This window comes from Myzus persicae, unplaced genomic scaffold, assembly GCF_001856785.1.
Source record: "Myzus persicae strain clone G006 unplaced genomic scaffold, MPER_G0061.0, whole genome shotgun sequence".
Lineage (NCBI taxonomy): Eukaryota > Metazoa > Arthropoda > Insecta > Hemiptera > Aphididae > Myzus > Myzus persicae.
The window spans coordinates 105,584-125,404 of NW_019100902.1; the positions used below are offsets into that span (position 1 = coordinate 105,584).

Below are 19,821 nucleotides of genomic sequence, written 5' to 3' on the forward strand. Positions count from 1 at the left end.
TTATAAAATATGTTGATAGATTAATATTAGTAACTAAACCAAAGCCCGCGTATCTTCCTAACTTGTATTATCTATAACCATGATTATAATGCACCTACTATCCTAAGTACACAATGGCACAAAATTTATTTAACTCATTAAAATAACTCGCTTGTTCCAATTTTGATTTTAAAAGTTGACGTTTTCAGAAAAATTATTCTCTAAATAATTTACAATTTAAAACTTTAAAAGGTTCCCAATTGAAAAAAAAACATAAGTTTGCATCTTCGCAGGACATTTCTTAAGTAGTACAAACAAATCTCAAAAATGTGTAAATTAAGGTATTATAATAATTATAAGAACCTATAAATTCAAAAAAATTCAAAAATTAGATTTTGACTAACTGCATTTTTTGAAGAAAAATATGGGTGAGCATATACTTGGTGAATCATGCAGTATATATACAAACATGTGTCTTATTCTATTTGTACACACGAAGTATAAAATGCGCACACATTTTCTTTTGTTTTGTTTCTATAACGAGAATACACAATATTCAATGTATGTATATATTTATATATAACTATCATAGTGAATGTTATAACCACTACATTACATGTGAAGGTAGTTATATTTGATTCCGATAGTGACAATCGCTCAATTAAAACCTGTGAGTAATAAATATATATTATATAGTAATATTATACTATAATAATATAGTTAATGTGCGTACGTAGGTATGTCTAGCTATTGAAATGATATCTCATAGCCATAAGAAAAAAAGATTTTTTTTATCTTTATCGATTCTTCAATGTAACATATCATTATATTGACATATGCGATGATTAAAATATGTATTTCATACAATTTTGTGGCAAAATGATATCTGCAGTATAATATGCAAGCCGAGAGATTTAGCCAAGTTTTAGTGCAGTATGTATAAATCACGTGAAAGGTAACATTATATTGTAGGTATTTTATTAGTCACGGCGTATTCGAGATCTACAAAAAAACAGAGAGCCGGAAGATGAGAATAAACGGTTTAGCGATGACGAATGCACTTGTTGATTTATGTGTAAACTTTAACGACGTGTAAAAATTCAAACTTAAGTAAAATGAACCAATGCTTATAAATATTTAGTTTCTTAAACAGGATTTCAATTGTGCAGAGGTATATCTATACAATAAACAAATGGCAATAACGATCAACCTACATACTGCTTAAGAAGGCCTTATTTTGTAGATATTGCTATCGGTGAGATGTGAGGCCACTAATTAGTTTAATTAACTAGTTATATACAGGAGTAACCCTAGACCCCAGGATCTCTAAGTTATAACATTTAGGATAACTCTTTTAACACTGCAAAATGCAAATAATAAAACTATTTTCAAAAGTATTAAATTTTTCCAAAATATTGTTTTTGAAAAATGTATAAAAATTTACATACTTGTACTTGCAATTCTTATACTTCTATGTATTGCCATTTTATTTTTGCCATCCTTCATTGTTATCCATTTAACAACTCTTGCGTTTTAATTTCAATCTATATTTTTAATTTCATATGGTCTGAAACAGAATTTCTTTTTAAAATCTTGATAATATACAAAATAATATAGGGATAGTAATAGGATATTAAACTAATAGTTTTTATTAATTTATTTTTTAAATTTAGAAGAGCCTGTGCCATGTAGCCTGTAGGTACTCTGCTTGATATCTATAGGCTATAATATGAGCTTATATGGTTAACTATAGTGATCAACTCAAAAATTGTCCACAAAGGTGAGTAGGTATTTTATTGTTATCACAAACGGTGACTGTTTTTCTGAGACTGATTATTTATAGGAAAATATTGTGGTTAATACCCTCTGGACGTGATCATAATATAAATTATATACATAGCATAATAATATAATACGTATCGCACTGTCGTTGACAGAGTCATTATACCACAGCCACGGCTTAGTTATAAATCCGAGGCTCTTCGAAGATGACCTGTACAGTAAGTAAGCTCAGGCGTCGCATTCATGTTATTGTACATGGTAACCTCATTAATTTTCGTTGGTCATTAAGAAAATATTTATCGAAGGTGGCCATTTTATATACGCTGTTTAATGATTCCCAATAAAACCGTTTTCGCACCTTCCTAGATTGCATATGTAGATTTAATTATTTAGTTTTGTGCGTTGCAACAATATTTTGAGTTTATATATTTTAGTATTTTACGTTTATTTGTGAACTTCTTCGCTTCCTGGTGTCCAATGGTGCCAATCCAAGGTAAGACACACATAACTCGTATATTATAACCTATATAATAAATTTATTAGGTATTATATGTATAATGTATATGTTTAGTTTAACAAACCCGTGTAAAACATCGGTAAAATAATCATCAGCTGAATATCATATGATACTTATTTATGTACCTATTTATTTATATAAATACGTTGTACAAGTATACTTATACATATTTAGCAATACCTAACAGTATTACAGAACCTTTTCCCTATTATATATAGAATAAATAACATTGTAGACTTGTAGGCGACAACATTATTAGGTTTAGTGCAAATTCAGCGGAACAAAACACAACATAATAATAATATTATCTTGCGTAGTTACTAGTTGACGCCAAAATGTCATATTTAATATTATAATATATAGGATAACGTGGTCAGTTGGAATGTAGAGAACTCCTGAAATTATTCATTCAACCTAGTTATTATTTATTGGATAGGATTTATATAAATAGGCAACATACGGAGAGAGGATGTATTGCAATATTGGTAATACTAATATACAATGAATAATGTATTGTGATGTAGATATTAATAATATGTTTTATTGAAATATTTTTTTCTTGTCTGTCATCAGTCATCACGTTTTGGAAATTGGGAATAAATAATTGAACATTGAAGTTATAGTTCTGGTAGTATATTAAATCAAGTTCATACTTTTTTGGAACACAATGTTTATTTCTTCGTCAAAAATATTGAAAATTAAGGTGTTACAAGAAATGAAACTGTTATCGAAATTGTCGGTTAAAAAATTGTAATACTGGTCACCGGTTTTAAACTTTTAAACCGGTTCTGTCGTTAGCGGTGACCAATAACCGGTATTATATTCAAGATTACAGGTTAAAAATTAAGCGATAATCACTTCAAAAAAAATTACGGTTATCAATTGAATATTTCTAAAAAATTGTGTAACCCTTATCAAGTATGATTTAAGAATAGTTTTAAGAAGTTATTAATTATTAAAACTATTAGGTCTATATCGTAGCTACGATCTTATCATTATTTATGTAGCTAAAATAAATTAAACGTATTCTATATAGACATATAGTTCATAAATAACGGTAGTTGGTACTCAGAGTTTATAAATATCAGTGATCAGTTTTTAACCGGTTAAAACATATTATATCATATCGAACGGATTTATGATTTTGGTCTGCAATGCGCATGGCTAAAAGGAAAAATATGTAAGTCATAAGCCTATAACTTATATAAGCATCTTACCCTATACTTATCATATACAGTTATGTGGCAAAAATGATGTCAAACTGCCGATTTAAGCAAATTCTTATAATAGTAATATAAATAAAAATGTATCATATGAAGCTCAATAGACGCTGAACCATTTATGGTTATCTCCTTAGCTCAGAATCGTTTTTTTCCGTGTACAGTGATTAACTATTTAATTATACTATGTTATATCAAATCCATTTTAGTAGTGACCTGCTCGAAACCTACAATACAGCAGAAGTTATTTGCCTACTTATTCTGTCGTTAAAAATTTAGAGTTTTCCAAGAATTCGTTAATGATATAAGAAGACTGTAAATTATCTGAAACCATGCCTATAGATACCAATATCAGTTAAATAAATTAAATTTGATCTTGATGATGTGAATGATCAAATAATTTTGAATATTTATAAATGGATTGAATATTTACTGTTTTTATTCAAATAAATCAGTATCATCGACCAACGTCCAACCTCATAATGGAACATCAAAACATGAATTCCATAAATTAATATTTAAATTTTCGAGTATTGCCACTATTCACTTGTAAACTCTTCACTAATATATCACAAGGTATACAATATCCTTAACATAATTCACTGTACGGACAATGATATAGGCAATTGTATTATACAATCAAAGTGAATCAACTATTATTCTCTGATTAATTAGAATGGATTCACGAATGAGATTCATATATAAGTTGGGAACGGATTTTATTGTAAATACATAATTTTATCGGAATAAGATATTTTAAATCTGATCAAAATATGTATGATTTAGATCATTCTAATTGAAATAAATCCAAATTTATTTTACATATTTTGGTACAAATACATATTGAAACATATTTAGTAAATAAGTACATAATTTAGTAATTTTTGATTTTTTCATTGATTTTTGACGACTAAACACTATCTGTATCAGTAGTATTTTGACTGCATTTTTTTTCAAAATGGTTCATTTGACATGTTTAGTGCATGGGTTTCATTGTGTTTCAAAAACAATGAGATGTAATTATTCCGAAGTTGATAAATTAATAGCGACCATTAAATAAATATTCTTAAAAGCGCCAAGTCGTGTTTCAAAATTTAAAGAAATGTATCCAGACCTTAATTTACCACCTGAACCTATTATAATAATATGGGGTACGTGGCTTGAAGTCGTCCAATACTATTGCGATCATTTTGACAAAATACAAATGTTATTTCAAATTTTGATACTGAATGAGCCAGCAGCCATTGAAAAAGTAAATTCACTGATGCAAAGTATCAATTTAAGTAACAACTTGACATACAATTCTACAAATTTTTGTTTTTTTATTCAGACAATCAAACAATTGGAAACTAAAAACATGTGTTTGGTAGAAAGTATTTGCAGAAAAATCTGTAGATAAATTCAAGGGCTCATGGGAGAAATAGTTAAAAAAAAATTTGCCAGTATAATTGAAAAAATTCTGAATTTCAAACAATTAAAATCATCAGAGATATTTTAATTAGTAAAAATCAACGAGGAACTCTGGACATTGAATTCACCCCTTCTGATATGGTAAACATGAATTATGCCCCTATCACATATGTTGACGAAGAATGATCTTTTAGTCAATAAAGAGTATTCTCCGACCAAACCATCGTAATTTTTCACTTGCAAACCTTCAACATTATGTTGTTTTTCACCTCTATGTTCCGAAATAACACTCATAATTTTATAAAACTACATCATTTGTATTACTTTTATTTATAAAATATTTTTTTTTGTAATTTTCAATGCTAGTACTTTTTTTCGATATTTACATATTTTGATATTTTTTATTACAATAAAGTCCGTTCTCTATTCGGAACTAAAAACATTGATTATAAAAACCATGTACCTTTAAAATTACTAATAGTATGCCGCTGAAAAATCTACTAATGCCAGTGGACCAACCTATATTCATTTATTTTTTGAAGTTTTTAACCGAGCGAGAAATGCTTTCTCAATACGGCAGCGGCGCCTAAAAATATTTATAATCAATGGTAGTAACAATAATTAATAAGTAGGTACCAAAGTAAAATGGTAAATCTGTATAAATTATTTTTGGTATATTTAAAAATGTATTATTTATTAATAATTTTTTGACTCCTGTAATTATTGTTATAGCATCTCTACAAGTGGCTAATTTATTCTAGTATATCTAGTCAACCACAATATATCTATCAATATCTTTAATTTCCACAGAGTAAATATCCTAGAGTAAATTGTTATTGTTAAACATTTATACACGATTCACAATAGAAAAAAATGCTTTGATTTTCAATTTCAATATCTCTTCTATTAGGAAAATAAATTTAGTTAATACCTTTTGGAAGTCAACATCAAAATTCTAAGTAATTTTGAAACTAAAAATAGTGGGGGTCTATTTTTAGACTTTTATTTTGTTGTATTTCAAAAACTATAGTAACAATAAATACTTGAATTTCTCACCTAATGTTTTTATTGAAATTTTCCATACATAGTGCGTCCCATAAGTTTTGGGACTAAGGTTACTGATGTTACAAAAAAATAGAAAAAAATGTTTTAAGCAATTTTTTATTTAAAATAGTCACCATTACATTCTATACACCTTCTTGCACAATCGCCCAATTTTCCCATGGCCCATGAAAAGTCAGCATTAGGAATGTTCTTGAACTTTTGGGTCACCGATTCTTGAATCGTTTCAATGGTGGCAAAATGGTGCCCCTTGAGCTCCATCTTCAACTTTGGGAACAGGAAATAGTCCGGAGGACTCAAATCTGGTGAATACGGGGGGTGGTCGAGTACTGGAATCATTTTTTTGCAAAAATTGAGTGACAATCGCCGCGGTATGTGCTGGAGCGTTATCGTGCAGCAAGAAAAAATAAGACCGATCTTTCAACAAAACTGGCCTAACGCGTGCGATTCTTTTACAGAGGCGATCCCAGACGAGTATAAGTGTTATCGTAATAACTTCCCACAATTTTATAATTATTTTGATACTAGAATTAATTTTAAAACGGTTGTCTCAAACTTATGGGACGCACTGTATACATGGTATCATTTTCAAAATATTTTGACTATGTTTAAGTTATTTATCGATATTTGGAATTTTTTTATATATTTTATTAATAAAAAAATTAGCACAATTTTTAATTATTACCATTTTGAAGCTCAAATTTTGAAAAAATTAGTCAAAATTACGAAAATTTGCATATTATTTTATAGCTGAACAAATGTATTAATTATTGTTAAATTTGTATAGGTAATAGCTACTTAAGTCTTGAAAACTAAATACTAAGTTCCTCAGAAATAGTTAATACTAGAACCAAGAAATCTAAAAAAAATATTTCAACTTTAATTTTTTTTATCGAAATTGTAAATTGAAATTTGAAAGGAAGAATAATGATTTGTTATTTAATTATTTTGTCGAGGATTTTAAACTTTTCCATTTATCATTATATTTTATATACACATTTTAAACAGTGGAGTAGACAGGAATTTTCATAAGAGGAAATATATCTTCATTATTTTTAAGATAAAAGGGGTATGCCATCCCCCCCCCCGTAATAATAAAAGTCTAATATTATATAGGTACAAAAAAGTGAACCCAAAAAGGTGTCTAAAAGGGACGCTGTAACGGATGTGTTAAATTTAAAATCAACGTATGCAAAAAACGATTCTGAGCAAAGACCTATAATATTAGGTACTAAGTATATTTTATGATGTTATAATGATTAAATGTAATTTATTTTACTATTAGGAATAAGTATTACAGCACATTAAGTATTCATTTTTGCCAAAAAATTGCATTTGAATATGTCATTGTGAGCATAAAATATAATAATATACTTTACAAGCTTAAGTACTCGTCCATGATTTGAGAGTTATAATTTTAAACTACAATAAATAAATACAATTATTTAATTCTTCGAAAATCTGATTTCGATCAAATTTTAACTTAAAAAGTATTCATTGGATTATTGGAAAAAACTTTGTTTGCATTAGATTTTTTAGATTTTTTGGTTACAATATGAAATATTTATGAGAAACTGATTTAAATTTTAAATTTTTAGCTTAAAAATTTAACATTTTATGGATTTTTCAATACGAAATAATTTGCAAAATTTTCAATTAGATATATGTTGTCAAAATTTGAACTTTATATACTCATAAAAAATTTAATTTAAATGCTTTTTCAATTTCCACTAACAACTTATGAGAAACCTTGTATTAAATTTTCATGTTTTTTGACAGAACATAAAATTTTTTTCAAAAAACTAATAAAAATCGACATTTTCTTATGCCTAAACAACTCAAATAATCAAAATATTTTACACTGTAAAAATCACGGGATTTGAGATCATAGCATAGGTACCCACCATTGAACAATAGCGTATAATATAGACTTAAGTGCAACCTATAAAACCTTTTACAGAGGCGGTATTTTTCTTACACTTTTGTATTTAAAGTCGGGGAGTGGCCGAAATAGGTACACTTCCTCCAAAAAACGCAATCGTCTCAACAACACACCTTCATATAATATTGATACTCCATTAATGATCTAAAGACTATTATACTTTAAGTATAGTATAGTAGGCACCTTTTGTGTTAAATTTGAAAGCTTTATAATATAGGCATATTATACAGCGCATTTATGACAATTTAACAATCTAGATAGTGTACGCAGAACGTACATACTTGTAAGTTGTAACTTGAATAATACTTCCTCTTAGAATCTTGATCGATCGTCGTTGGTATCAATTGAGTGCTATTTTACCTGTGCATGTGTTATCGGATCCGATAGAATGTTGGGTATGTGGTATGTTAATTTATAATATTAAAAACAAATCGTTGTCCATCTAGGAAATGAATTTAGAAGAGGGTAGACGGATGTAACACAATTCGTTTTCAAATGGAAAATTTAAATATCGCTCCATTATCGTCGGCATAACCTTAAAAACAATAAACTCGTTCCATGGTAATTGTTTCTTCCATGGCGATTGACAACGGGAACGGGCATTGAGCGTCTCCGTGCGAGCTCACAAATGTTTTTAATTTCCACTATGATTTTTTTTGTATTGTTTGAACACAAAAATAAGTGTAACACGTAGTGAAAATACAATTGTTACAAAACGACGCCAAACTCGGTACCAACGTCGTCTGGTCGTGAACATTTTGATGATCGCGACACGGACAGTCTAGTCCCGGGGCCATGATGGCGTTTGAATTATGGGAAAATCGTACATAAATATTTCATGTCTCTTGTACAATTTGACGATACAAACGTAGACAATAGAAAACAGTCGCGTATTTTCCGAATTATTTCCGTGGTAGTACACGAACCGGCCCCCCGGATCGACAAAAATATATTATTAAGACAATAATTGACCGGTGCCGACCGCGTTAAAATGTTTAATATTTATTATGATTATTTATAGTTTATTATTGCAATAGTTTTATTGCGAGAATAACGACGACGACGTTATTATAAATATTATTGTTGTACAATATTATTATTTATAAATAATATTATTGTTATTGCGGCCCGCCGCCGCCGGCCGCCAGTTCAACATCGTCGGAAAGACGGCGGCGGCGGCGGCGGCGGCGGCTGTCGGTCGTCGGTGAAACGTCTCGTAAATACAACGGCGTCCCCCCCCCGCCCCGCCATTCAACGGACTGTGTTTGGAGACGCTATCGGCGAGGACCCGGGCCCGCACCTCCGGCAGCGCCGCCGATTGGCTTCTTTTTTTCTCTCTCCTCTCTTTCTCTTTCTACATTTATACACTATACACTTTTTTTTCCTTCTCGTTTTCCCCGTTCGGAAACCATCGGGAACTACATAGGTACCATACCGCCGCCTGCACCGCCACCGCTGCCGCCGCCGCCGCCGCCGCCGCCGCATTCCTTTCTTCTTCAGTTACCTATACGTACACACCGTACACATCGTACACATATATTCACGTTTATAACATATATTATTACGATAATGTTTATACCTGTACACCCCGTATCACGTTAACGTTCCGAGTGCGATATATATACACATATGCGTGCGTATATATACATATTATATTATATTATTATTACATATGTATGATATGTATATGCGTGTATATCACGGTATAAATATTTTTTTATGACGGCAGACCGCGATTAAGTCTGTTACGCGTGTTATTTTGATTTAATATTATTATTATTATTATTATTACTATTACTATTATTATTACTCTTATTATTATTATTATTATTATTATTATTATTATTGTTGTTGGTCGTTACAAATAATTATACTATAATATACGATATTACAATTAAATACTATTTAACATTAATATTATTAAAACAATAATAACAATCGTTTAGAGAATGCGCGTCGTCGATTAATTCCTACAATCTAACTAACGGGCTTCCACCGAAACGACTCTGTGCCGTTAATGTACACAAACAGTATACGACAACCATAGCAGGTGAGTGCCGCACGTTTTCGTATTGTTTTTATCGCTTGTCGTTGCCGTCGCCGTCGTCGTCGATGATGTCGATGGCGGTGTATCGACGGCCGTCGACTTTCGAACGCCGCGACCGTATTGCTGATACGGCGTTTTTACATAGATCCCGAGTTGTGAGTTCGATCTATTCTCATTGGCGTCCGCTTTTATTAAATTATATAATGTCGATGAACATTGATGATTACAATATTACTGTTGAAAATAAAAATACCTGAGGACCTACAATATACAAACGATTTGTGCGATTATCGGTTTTCGTTTTTTTTTGTGCCCCCATTTTAGGACGTTCATCAACCATGTCAATGAGCTAGTCAGACGACGCGCACACCACACACGATATTATGCAGCAAACGCAACAGCACTTTTCGGCCACCGAATACGAACTTCAGCAGCAGCAGCCACAGTACCTGGGTAAACACGATGCCGCTGTCAAGTACATGCAACAGCTCGGACTGCACAAGCAGAACATCAAAGTCGATTCCGAGGTGGGTGCAAGTTCCGCAGAGCGATCGTAGAACCTACATACTCGCGTGTAGACTGTCGTTACGGAACGGTCTTAACGGTCGTGCTTCTTTACCTGATTTCAGATAAGGCCTTGCCTAGTTGCTGACAATGTGATCAGCGACCAAAACAGCAGTTGCGGCAGTCCACCCCTGTCCATTGTAGTCAATGGTGATGAGCAACACAGTTCCAGTACTCCTGTACCAACGTCCACATCGGTGTCTCGATCTAAACCTCAAGCTTGTCGCATATGTGGACGTGTTCTAGCATCAACTTCATCATATTATGTACATCTAAAATCACATTCGAACAACAAACCTTACCGTTGTACACAATGTGAAGCCTGTTTTTGCCGTAAACCGTATTTAGAAGTAAGTGCATTTTAATCAGTTAATTTAACTCTTCATTTTCTTCTTCATTTTCTCCCAACTTAATGGGGTTGGCCACCCTTGTATTACATCTCTGTCAGACTTTCCCATTCTCTTCTTTATTTATACCAGCTAAAGTGCCATTCTGCACTTCTGTTCATCCAATTCTTTCTTGTACTTCCTCTCCCTCTCTCTCCCTCTATATTAATTTTCATAGCTACTCAAACTATCTCCGTGTTACCTCTTCTCATAACATACTGAACCTTAATTCCCCATTTTGTCTTAATTTTGCCATTTTTACACTATCCCTAATGAATTAATTTCTTATTCAATCATTGCTAGTCACTCTGCACATCCACCTAAACATTCTCATATCTACTACACTCACCCTCTGTTCTGTCTTAATGGCCTCAGCTCAACATTCAAATCTATTCAAGATAGCTGGCCATGCAACTGCTTTATAGAACTAACCTTTTAAAGTTTTAACCTCAATTAGTTAATATATTTAAACAATTTTTTTGGATTGTCCTGCTGTAATAATATCTTTAAAAAGTATTAAAATAAAAATAATTTCTAGCAGTAAAAATTTAAAAAGTTAATTTAATTATTCAATTTTGATATTACAAATATGAGATGTTGCAATATGTGGTGCGTATAATGTATAAGTTTTAAGTTTAAACTATTATAATATTTTAAGCCATTTAGGTATTTTGATTAGAAAGTGGTTGGTTGGTTAAGATGGTCTTTTTACCTATTTTATTTTACCAGCAACTTTTTAATTTCAGTAATATAGAGAAAAAATAATAGTGAATTGCATGGCTCCGGCACTGTCAAAGATCGCAAACTTAAATGCTATTATACTAATGTTACCTACCAATGTGTCGTAAAATTATATTGTTAAGTAATTTTAGAATTTTACTTAAAATGTATTAAATCCATGTATCACTAATATATTTGATGAACAATTTTAGAGCATACTAAAATAAAATGTTAGTGTTTTTAAGTGCATATTACCATGATAATTTAAGGATTTTTTTTGTGATTTGTTTGTTAATAATAAATGTATGAAAGTATTTTCTTATCTTAACTCCATGTAATTATATTACTGACTATTATTCTTTTTTAGGTTCACATGAGAACTCATACCGGTGAGCGGCCTTATCAATGTAATTTGTGCCTAAAGAAGTTTTCTCAAAAGAGTAGCCTAAACATTCACAAAAGAGTGCACACTGGCGAGCGTCCTTATTCGTGTGACATCTGCAAAAAAACATTTGCAGTTAAAAGCTATGTCATTTCTCACAAGTATGATTATCTATTATTAATTTTAGTTGCTTAGTTTATTCTTAATATAAAAAAATGTTTAATATTTATGCTATCTAACTAGATGGAGTCATATGACAGAAAAACCGTTTGTATGTGAACAATGTCAGCTATCATTTAACTCTAAGATCCAATTTGTAACGCACCTTAGATCTCATGACTTGGGACCAGCACATTGTTGTCAATTTTGTGGTAAAGCCTTTGTGAAAGGATGCTTTTTAGTCAGACACATCAATAAAGTCCACCGATTCAATGTTGCTGCAGCAGCAGCAGCTACTGACCACGAGCCAGTACACAGTTCCTACATGCAATCAGACACCAACTATTCTAGCATAAGGTATAAGTCTATGATTTATAACTATATAACTATAAAAGTTATTATCACATAAAATAAGAAAATCTACTTATTCATTTTATAGGTTTACGTAAATAAAGAAATAAATTTGGTAAAAGTTTTTTAAAATTATAATAAATTAAATATAATATAATAATCTTCATAAAATTGTACTGTAATGTAATTGTTGAGTCTTAAAATATTTTTGTTATAACTTAATATAAAATTTAAAAATTTGACCAAGTCAATGTAAAGTCTATAAATAAACACATTTTTTTGAATATTATGTTAAAACTTAAATTTTTTTTTTATCATTGAAGTGCAGTTATAAAAACTAAGTTTTATGTCTGTTAATTCATATTACAAAAAAATTAAATTTACATTGGATATACCTGTTTTAGTTTTGATTGAATAGTTTCAATAAAATTAGGAGATAAACTTATATTCTTATGTTCATTAATAAATATTGTATAATAATTAAAAATATTTTTTAGATTTGATCCTCGTGAAATCAGCATATTGCCAACCACCAAGAACGGCCCTCGCTTCTTGGGGCCTCCACCGCATAATGCCGATGGTCCACCACCATTAACCCACCTAACACCCATGATGTTGGGTCCACCACAAAACACACGAGCCTAAACCTATTCTATGTTTAATAAGTAGGTACTTCTAAAGAGTTAAAAAGTGTTAATAGTCTTGTTTCATTAAGTTATATAAATTAGGTTTACTATAAAACATCTTTATCAAACATAGATAGATATTAGTGACATCATTATTTCTTGATATTTGGTCCAACAAATTTATTTAATGAAATTTTAAGTTAAATTTTGTATCATTAAAATATTTGTAGGTAATATTATGTTGTATAGCATTTGCATATTTTATTATGGTTTGACGATTATTATGTAGACATGGCATATTTACTTGCTAAAATATCTTATAGTTATTCAGTTTATATAAGATTCCAAATAAATTAACTATAAATGTATTTAATTTAAAATGTAATATTATATGCAATATAAACAACACTGATCCCAAAATGATGATGTCATTCTTATAAAATGTTTGTGCCTAGTCTTAAAATAATGTAGGCATTGATGTATGAAAAAGATGAATACTGTCAATTTATGTATAAATTTAATTATTATTTCATTTTTTCTGTAATCCCTGTTTTTTTAGTGGTGAAATTTCATTTAACTCTATAATACCGGGTCAGTTTATTACAAAAACACTATATTCCTATCTGTTCTTGCCGTTGCCTCTTAAAAGGCTTTTTATGTACAAAATTATGCCATAACTATACATAATAATAAGAAAACATTTTAAAGTTTGTCTACCAAACTAATTTATACTTAATTGTAATCATTTATAGCTAAGTTTTCTTTTTTAAATATATTTTTATATTACTGAGAAAGTATACTCATGTCGCACAGGATTAGATGCCTAGATCAATAATTATTAACTATAATTACTATTTACTATGAACAAACTCAACACAGATTAGGTATATTTTTATATATTGAAAGTTAAATTTTCCTAGTAACTTCATGTAATAATTAGTAAGGGAGGACACAAAAAGCTTAAAAAAAAAAGAATAATTTATATTATTATTTTAAGTATAAATATTTACTAGGTTCCTGATAAAATTAATACTTTTAAAGATAATTATTTTTTAAATTTTAGTAACATTCAAATAAAGTTATTGGTAATAATTGTACGTCAAGAATGTAGGAATTGTGTATAATAATAATAATGTAAACATTGTGTAGTTATTATTAAAAAAAAAAAAAAAAAATGTGAGTGTGTTTAAGCATGCACAAAGCGGTTAAAACCGTTTCATATAAAGGGCTTTGTACATTTTATGCAATATTTACTATTATTTTACTGTCTAAATGAATGACATAGGCTTGTGTGCGATTTTTTTTATATAAGTGTATAAACCATTATATTTATACTAATATATTATAAGTATTTAATATATAATATAGACCTAGAGTTACAGACTAGAACTGTTGTTTTACTCTTTCATAAATTATTATATTGTTTGTGAATCAATAGCCAGAGTATTGGGCTCAGAAGAATTTGCCGATATTTGTACATTTACAGCAAGTTGTTGTTAAAGATTTAACTAACTCTAAAATAATATATTCGTATAAGGTTTTTTTTTCTCTAATCTTGATGTATGATATCTTAGGGTGACAACGTAATTTATTAACCAGAAACTGTTGAAATGTATTTATATTATTTCATTAAGTTAATGTTAAACTACTGTATAAATCATGTCTGGTGTATGTGTATAAAGTTATAAAAAAAAACTTAACCTAAAATTATTATAAATATATTTTCGTTGTTTTTCATATCATAATTTTTAATTAGTACTGTTTGTCTGGTTTTTTTTTTTCATTAACATCGTAATTAAGAATGTGAATTTTGTTCTGTATAATAAATATTTTTCGTACGAAAGGTTTAAAAAGTACATAGTACCGGGTTATCTTAGTTCCTCAGAGTTGATTTGTTGATTATGATTTCAAAGGCCGTGTGTATAAATCAGTTTTTAACAAAGTCGAGTGTTTTTAAAGTCTGTGTACACGTATTAAAATCAATAAAAATATAAATAAGTCTAGTGCATATTTCTGGCACCTTGGTGGCGTGTTAAGATTATAATTTTTTTTTTTTTAAATACCGCTACCAATGCGTCTGCGTGTAGTGAATAAGACAACAAATTAAATATGCCTACATTATGAACAAATATTTAAATTATGTTTTAATAACTTGTATTATACAATATTTTTAGTTTAAGAATTGAATCTAATATTTCTTACTTTTGTAAAAATTACCCTTTTTTTTTAAATTATTATATACTATTATGTGACTCATATACATTGAATTATTATTATTAGATTGTTCCATCACAAACATTGTTACCCAACGTTTGTTTACTGTTAATTAACAACATAATTTAGCTTTTTACATATTTTACATTAAATAGTGTATGGGCAAGCGGCAGTAAACTTTTGACAGACACCTAATGTCAAAAAAAAAAAAAAAACGTTTACATTTGGAACATTGTACAACAGAAAACAAATTATATTATCTTATTAAAAATCAATATAAAATTGTAAATTAAATACATTTTTATTTATTTTTGCTGCTGTTCATGATGAACATCAGGCATATGTTAATTGTTACACATCCTGTATTAGTTTGGTCGCACCCTCAAAACGACTGGAACACTGGTACATGGTAATATAGCAATTTCTGTCACAACAGCTGTTATCAAATCAGAAGTGGTCACATCGTACCTAAGACCTAACGGAGTCAAATAACGATTGTTCAACCATTGTTCTTTGGGCATGACGTCTTTTTCATTACCTAAAATATTAATTTTACTATGGTTAGAATCAATTATTGAGTTTGATATAATATTATAGTCTAAAGAACAAACCTAGTTCGTTGAAAACTATTGAGTCGGTTTGCACACGTTCTGTAAATTTGTATGTTTCACAACACACCAATACAGGTACATTGAAATGTTTGGCTACCAAAGCTATCTGAGAACTGCCCGCTCGACCCATAACGTAACCGTTGGCCAACAATGCATGTGCACCTAGCAGCACTTTAGTTGCTCTAGTCATGATAAAACTGGTCGCCGAGAGGAGTACATAAGTGCACTGGATGTTGTTACGCACAAGACGATGGAGAAGTTGACGGCCTTCATACCATGGTGCAGAGTCAACCACGATCACACTGAATTGTTTGTTATTAGAGTGAGCGTCCGTTAGGATCCGTTCAATTAAAGAAGAACTAAAAAATAATGATATCATTTCCTTTTTATTGAACTTTTGGAGCAAGTAATTTCAAATATATTTTACACGTGTAGCCTTGACAGTTTAATAGTTAAATTTGATCCACGTTATTATATAGGTATTAGTAATTGTATACTTAAATATAAGTACTTACTATCCATAAGTAAGTATAACATCTCCTTTTCCAATCTTATTTTGAGCCGCAATACAAATTGCCTTACCAGCCATATGTATTTGGACGTAAATATATGTATTTATAACAGTTTCTAATGCTTCTTTGGCCTGCCAAAAGACAATGAATAAAATTGATTAATAGTTGCAATAAACTACCGTAGTTAAAGAATTAGATGACGCACATGACCATCAGAAATATTGTGAGGTAATCTCTTTACATGAGACATGATAGATTTGTGTGCGTTATTCATGGATACTGAAAACGGTCTACATGCCATTAAGTGATCAATAGCTGGTCCAAGGTGTTCTTCAAAAGAACGAGAAAAATGTTTGTGTTCTGGAGTTACAAAATCTGAAATTGTCTACAAAAAAATTTTAGAAGTGAAAAATATTCTAATTTTATACATCTTACATACTTGTTTGAGTGCATATAAGAAGGCGAGACATCTAGCATTCGATCCTGCTACAACAGAAGTTTGCATTTGAACTCCGAGTTTTATAAAAGATGGATGAACTTTACCAGAATTTATTCTAGTTAAATATAATAATTAGGCCAACTGTTAAATTAAATAAATGTTCAATCTAGATTTACTTTAATTTGTTTTCTGTCACCAAAGAGTCATTATAAAGATGATTGAATAGTTTAACTTTGTGTGTAACGGGTCCTGCGGATTTCTTCACTAAATTTACTAAATTCACTGTTTTTGCTGTAGGTTTTACTTCTTCTACCTAAAGGATAATAAATCAAAAGTTATTTTAACTATAAATCGGTCACAGGCACAACATTTATTAACTTACCTTTTTAACAATGATATTTTCTTTGTTTTTGTTACTTTTAATCACTTTTTTGGTTGCATCAATTTTTTGAGTTGTTTGTTTCTTGGGTGCTGCCTTGGGTACATCCTGAAATAGATACAGGCGTGAACATTTTGAATATCAGAGTTTGATATGAAATACCAAATATATCAATAAATTTTATATAATATCAAAAACATAATAATTTCAATTACTGTAAAAAAAAGGTACAGGAGATGAAAAATCATTTTAAAGAATAGCATTTCATGATTTTGCAAAACCTAATCAAATAGATTAAAAAAAAAATACCATAATGACAGTATTATTATTATACATAATTTTTAAAAGTTAAAATTCTTATTTATTTCAATTCTACATAATGATGTAGCCAATTTTTAAATTTAAAAATCAAATACATTTTATCGTTATTTGTTTTGAAAAGTAAAGTATTAGGAGGTACCTAATGCATTTATTAAATCTCAGTATAAAATTTAAAAAATCTTAAAACAAGATAATATAATATTTCTGTATAAAAAAATTAATTAAGAAACTTATTGTTGGAAATTTCAAGTGCACATAAATCATTAGTAAATTGTCAAAATTAATGTGTGCATAAATATAAAAATGTGCGGTACTAACTTTTTATTAATTTATATTTTTCAACACCCCCCCCCCTTGGGCTAAAGACAAATGGAAATATTAATTAAGTTAGCAACTAAAATATAAAATACAATTTTTAAATTTTATAGAATTCCAGAATATTTGAAAAACTATCAGTGGGCCCCCTTAAGTAAAAATGTAGAACAAAAAAGTTAGATAATTGTTGGTAAGTATATATATATTGAATTTTTTTTATTGGTTTAATGTATTATGAATCTCTTTAGATCACATTCTGTTTGTTCCACATTTATTTTAATCTGTAAGTTTTAAAACTTGGAGAAAAATATTAATTAATATTAATAATATAAATATATACTATAGACTTGTTAAATAATTCTTTCCACGATTTGAACTCATTATTTATTTAATTAAAACAAATGTTCAGGTTTTAATGCTATGAGCTTTCTTAACAATATCTTAAATAATACTAATTATGTATAACCTACATTTTTTCCATATGAACTGCATGGCCACAGGGATTTTAATTTTGCATTTCTTCCACCCGGCCCCACATTGTTTATTTTATAATTATTAATCTTCCTATACTAATCTGTAAGTAGATCATTTTCTAATGAAATACAGCCTTTCATTGTTTGCATTGAGAACAACTTAGGACATTAGTCATCAAGTAAGCTAAACATATTTTTGGTGATTTTTACTCACTGTTTTTGGCTTAGGTACTTTCGCGGGATCAACTGCATTAGGTGATTCTGTGGACGGATCTTTAGACTTTTTTTGGATTTCTAGTCCCTCTGGTTTCTGTTTTTCCAAAGCCGCTTTTTTCCGTTCCTGTTTCGCTGCTCGCTTGGCTTTTCGCTCGGCCTCCACCTCTTCCCTAGTCTTCTCTTCGGTCGGCGGTTTGTCCATCACAATAAATTTAAATATTTTTTGTACATGAACAACAGGACGTTAGTCGAAACTTTCGACTCGAAAGTCGAGCTGTTTAAAAAAAATTAAAAAGTCAATAGATATTATTATCTTAAATGATAACGTCCGTGGCGTGTTTCAGAGAGGATGTGTTTATATTCTAAGCTCCTTGGAGTGATTCATGTTTAGACTTCCTCGGTCCAGAACTCCTCTCAAAGATCCGGCATTAATTTTCTCGCCTTCTGGTAGATTTTTCTAGATAATTCAAAAAAAATTGAAGAACAATAAACTATGGATCTATGAAATGAACATAATAGTAAATACTAAATAGTAATACTATTAATAATTTATTATAGGTAACGAGAGTCTACTAATTAGTACTAGTGGTGGCGAAGTGTTTAAAATAATTATATTTTACAATAACATCCTACATCAAGCCCCCCCCCCCCATTTTATAATTCAACCATCAGATGCGAATCATAGCCCCTGCATAATAATATAGGTAATGCAAATTGCAATGTTAACAATGTTTGAATATTTATTTTTACAGTACCCTGCAGTACCTTACAATCAGTTTTAAAAAGTATTTGAATGAATTATGTATTTAAATACTTTTTTTTTATTCAAATCAAATTCTGAATAATTTTTTTCATATTTTTTGTTCATCAAAGACTGCTTACAATGCCCCCCCCCCCCCAATCTAAAAATCTTTCTATGACATGTCACTTCTTAAATGACATTAAATGATTTTTTATTAATTCATGGATTAATACTTTGTAGGAGCATAGGATTAATCTATGCAACAGACAGTATATTATTTTGTAATTTATTTATTGTTGCTCAGAATGAATCGCAGACAAATGTCAATATTTTTGTAAAAGAATTTAGTTTATATTAAGCGGAAAACTAGGTATCTGATGCCTGTACATTACCTAGATGTTGAGTATACCATGTCATTGAGTCCCTTGTCAAAAAACCTACCATATAATATT

At 29.7% G+C, this 19,821-nt stretch overlaps 2 protein-coding genes across 2 annotated transcripts; one reads left to right on the forward strand and one right to left on the reverse strand.

The window, feature by feature from the left end:
- Window positions 1-9,374: 9,374 nt before the first annotated feature.
- On the forward strand, window positions 9,375-14,352 carry LOC111026707 (zinc finger protein 300-like). The gene is made up of 6 exons (XM_022304837.1): window positions 9,375-9,962; window positions 10,284-10,486; window positions 10,589-10,873; window positions 11,997-12,172; window positions 12,255-12,527; window positions 13,019-14,352. Exons 2-6 carry the CDS (start codon window positions 10,343-10,345, stop codon window positions 13,164-13,166), a joined length of 1,026 nt encoding a protein of 341 aa, XP_022160529.1. The 5' UTR covers window positions 9,375-9,962; window positions 10,284-10,342; the 3' UTR covers window positions 13,167-14,352.
- Window positions 14,353-14,917: 565 nt separating this feature from the next.
- LOC111026706 (translation initiation factor eIF-2B subunit delta) lies at window positions 14,918-18,829 on the reverse strand. Its single transcript, XM_022304836.1, has 8 exons — window positions 18,626-18,829; window positions 17,306-17,410; window positions 17,100-17,236; window positions 16,924-17,038; window positions 16,690-16,869; window positions 16,488-16,615; window positions 15,973-16,331; window positions 14,918-15,899 (listed from the first exon to the last, which is right to left on the reverse strand). The coding sequence occupies exons 1-8, from the start codon at window positions 18,827-18,829 to the stop codon at window positions 15,727-15,729; spliced, it is 1,401 nt and encodes a 466-aa protein (XP_022160528.1). The 3' UTR covers window positions 14,918-15,726.
- Window positions 18,830-19,821: the final 992 nt, after the last annotated feature.

What these genes read in the sequence shown, in the direction of transcription:
- LOC111026706 (XM_022304836.1), bottom strand. Translation starts at nt 18,829, where the DNA reads ATGGACAAACCGCCGACCGAAGAGAAGACTAGGGAAGAGGTGGAGGCC. An exon ending in AAAATATCATTGTTAAAAAG is followed by an intron (nt 17,237 to 17,305) that starts GTAAGTTAATAA and finishes ATTATCCTTTAG; the next exon opens with GTAGAAGAAGTAAAACCTAC. An exon ending in GTTATACTTACTTATGGATA is followed by an intron (nt 16,332 to 16,487) that starts GTAAGTACTTAT and finishes ATTATTTTTTAG; the next exon opens with TTCTTCTTTAATTGAACGGA.
- LOC111026707 (XM_022304837.1), top strand. Translation starts at nt 10,343, where the DNA reads ATGCAGCAAACGCAACAGCACTTTTCGGCCACCGAATACGAACTTCAG. An exon ending in AGCTATGTCATTTCTCACAA is followed by an intron (nt 12,173 to 12,254) that starts GTATGATTATCT and finishes CTATCTAACTAG; the next exon opens with ATGGAGTCATATGACAGAAA. An exon ending in ACCAACTATTCTAGCATAAG is followed by an intron (nt 12,528 to 13,018) that starts GTATAAGTCTAT and finishes AATATTTTTTAG; the next exon opens with ATTTGATCCTCGTGAAATCA.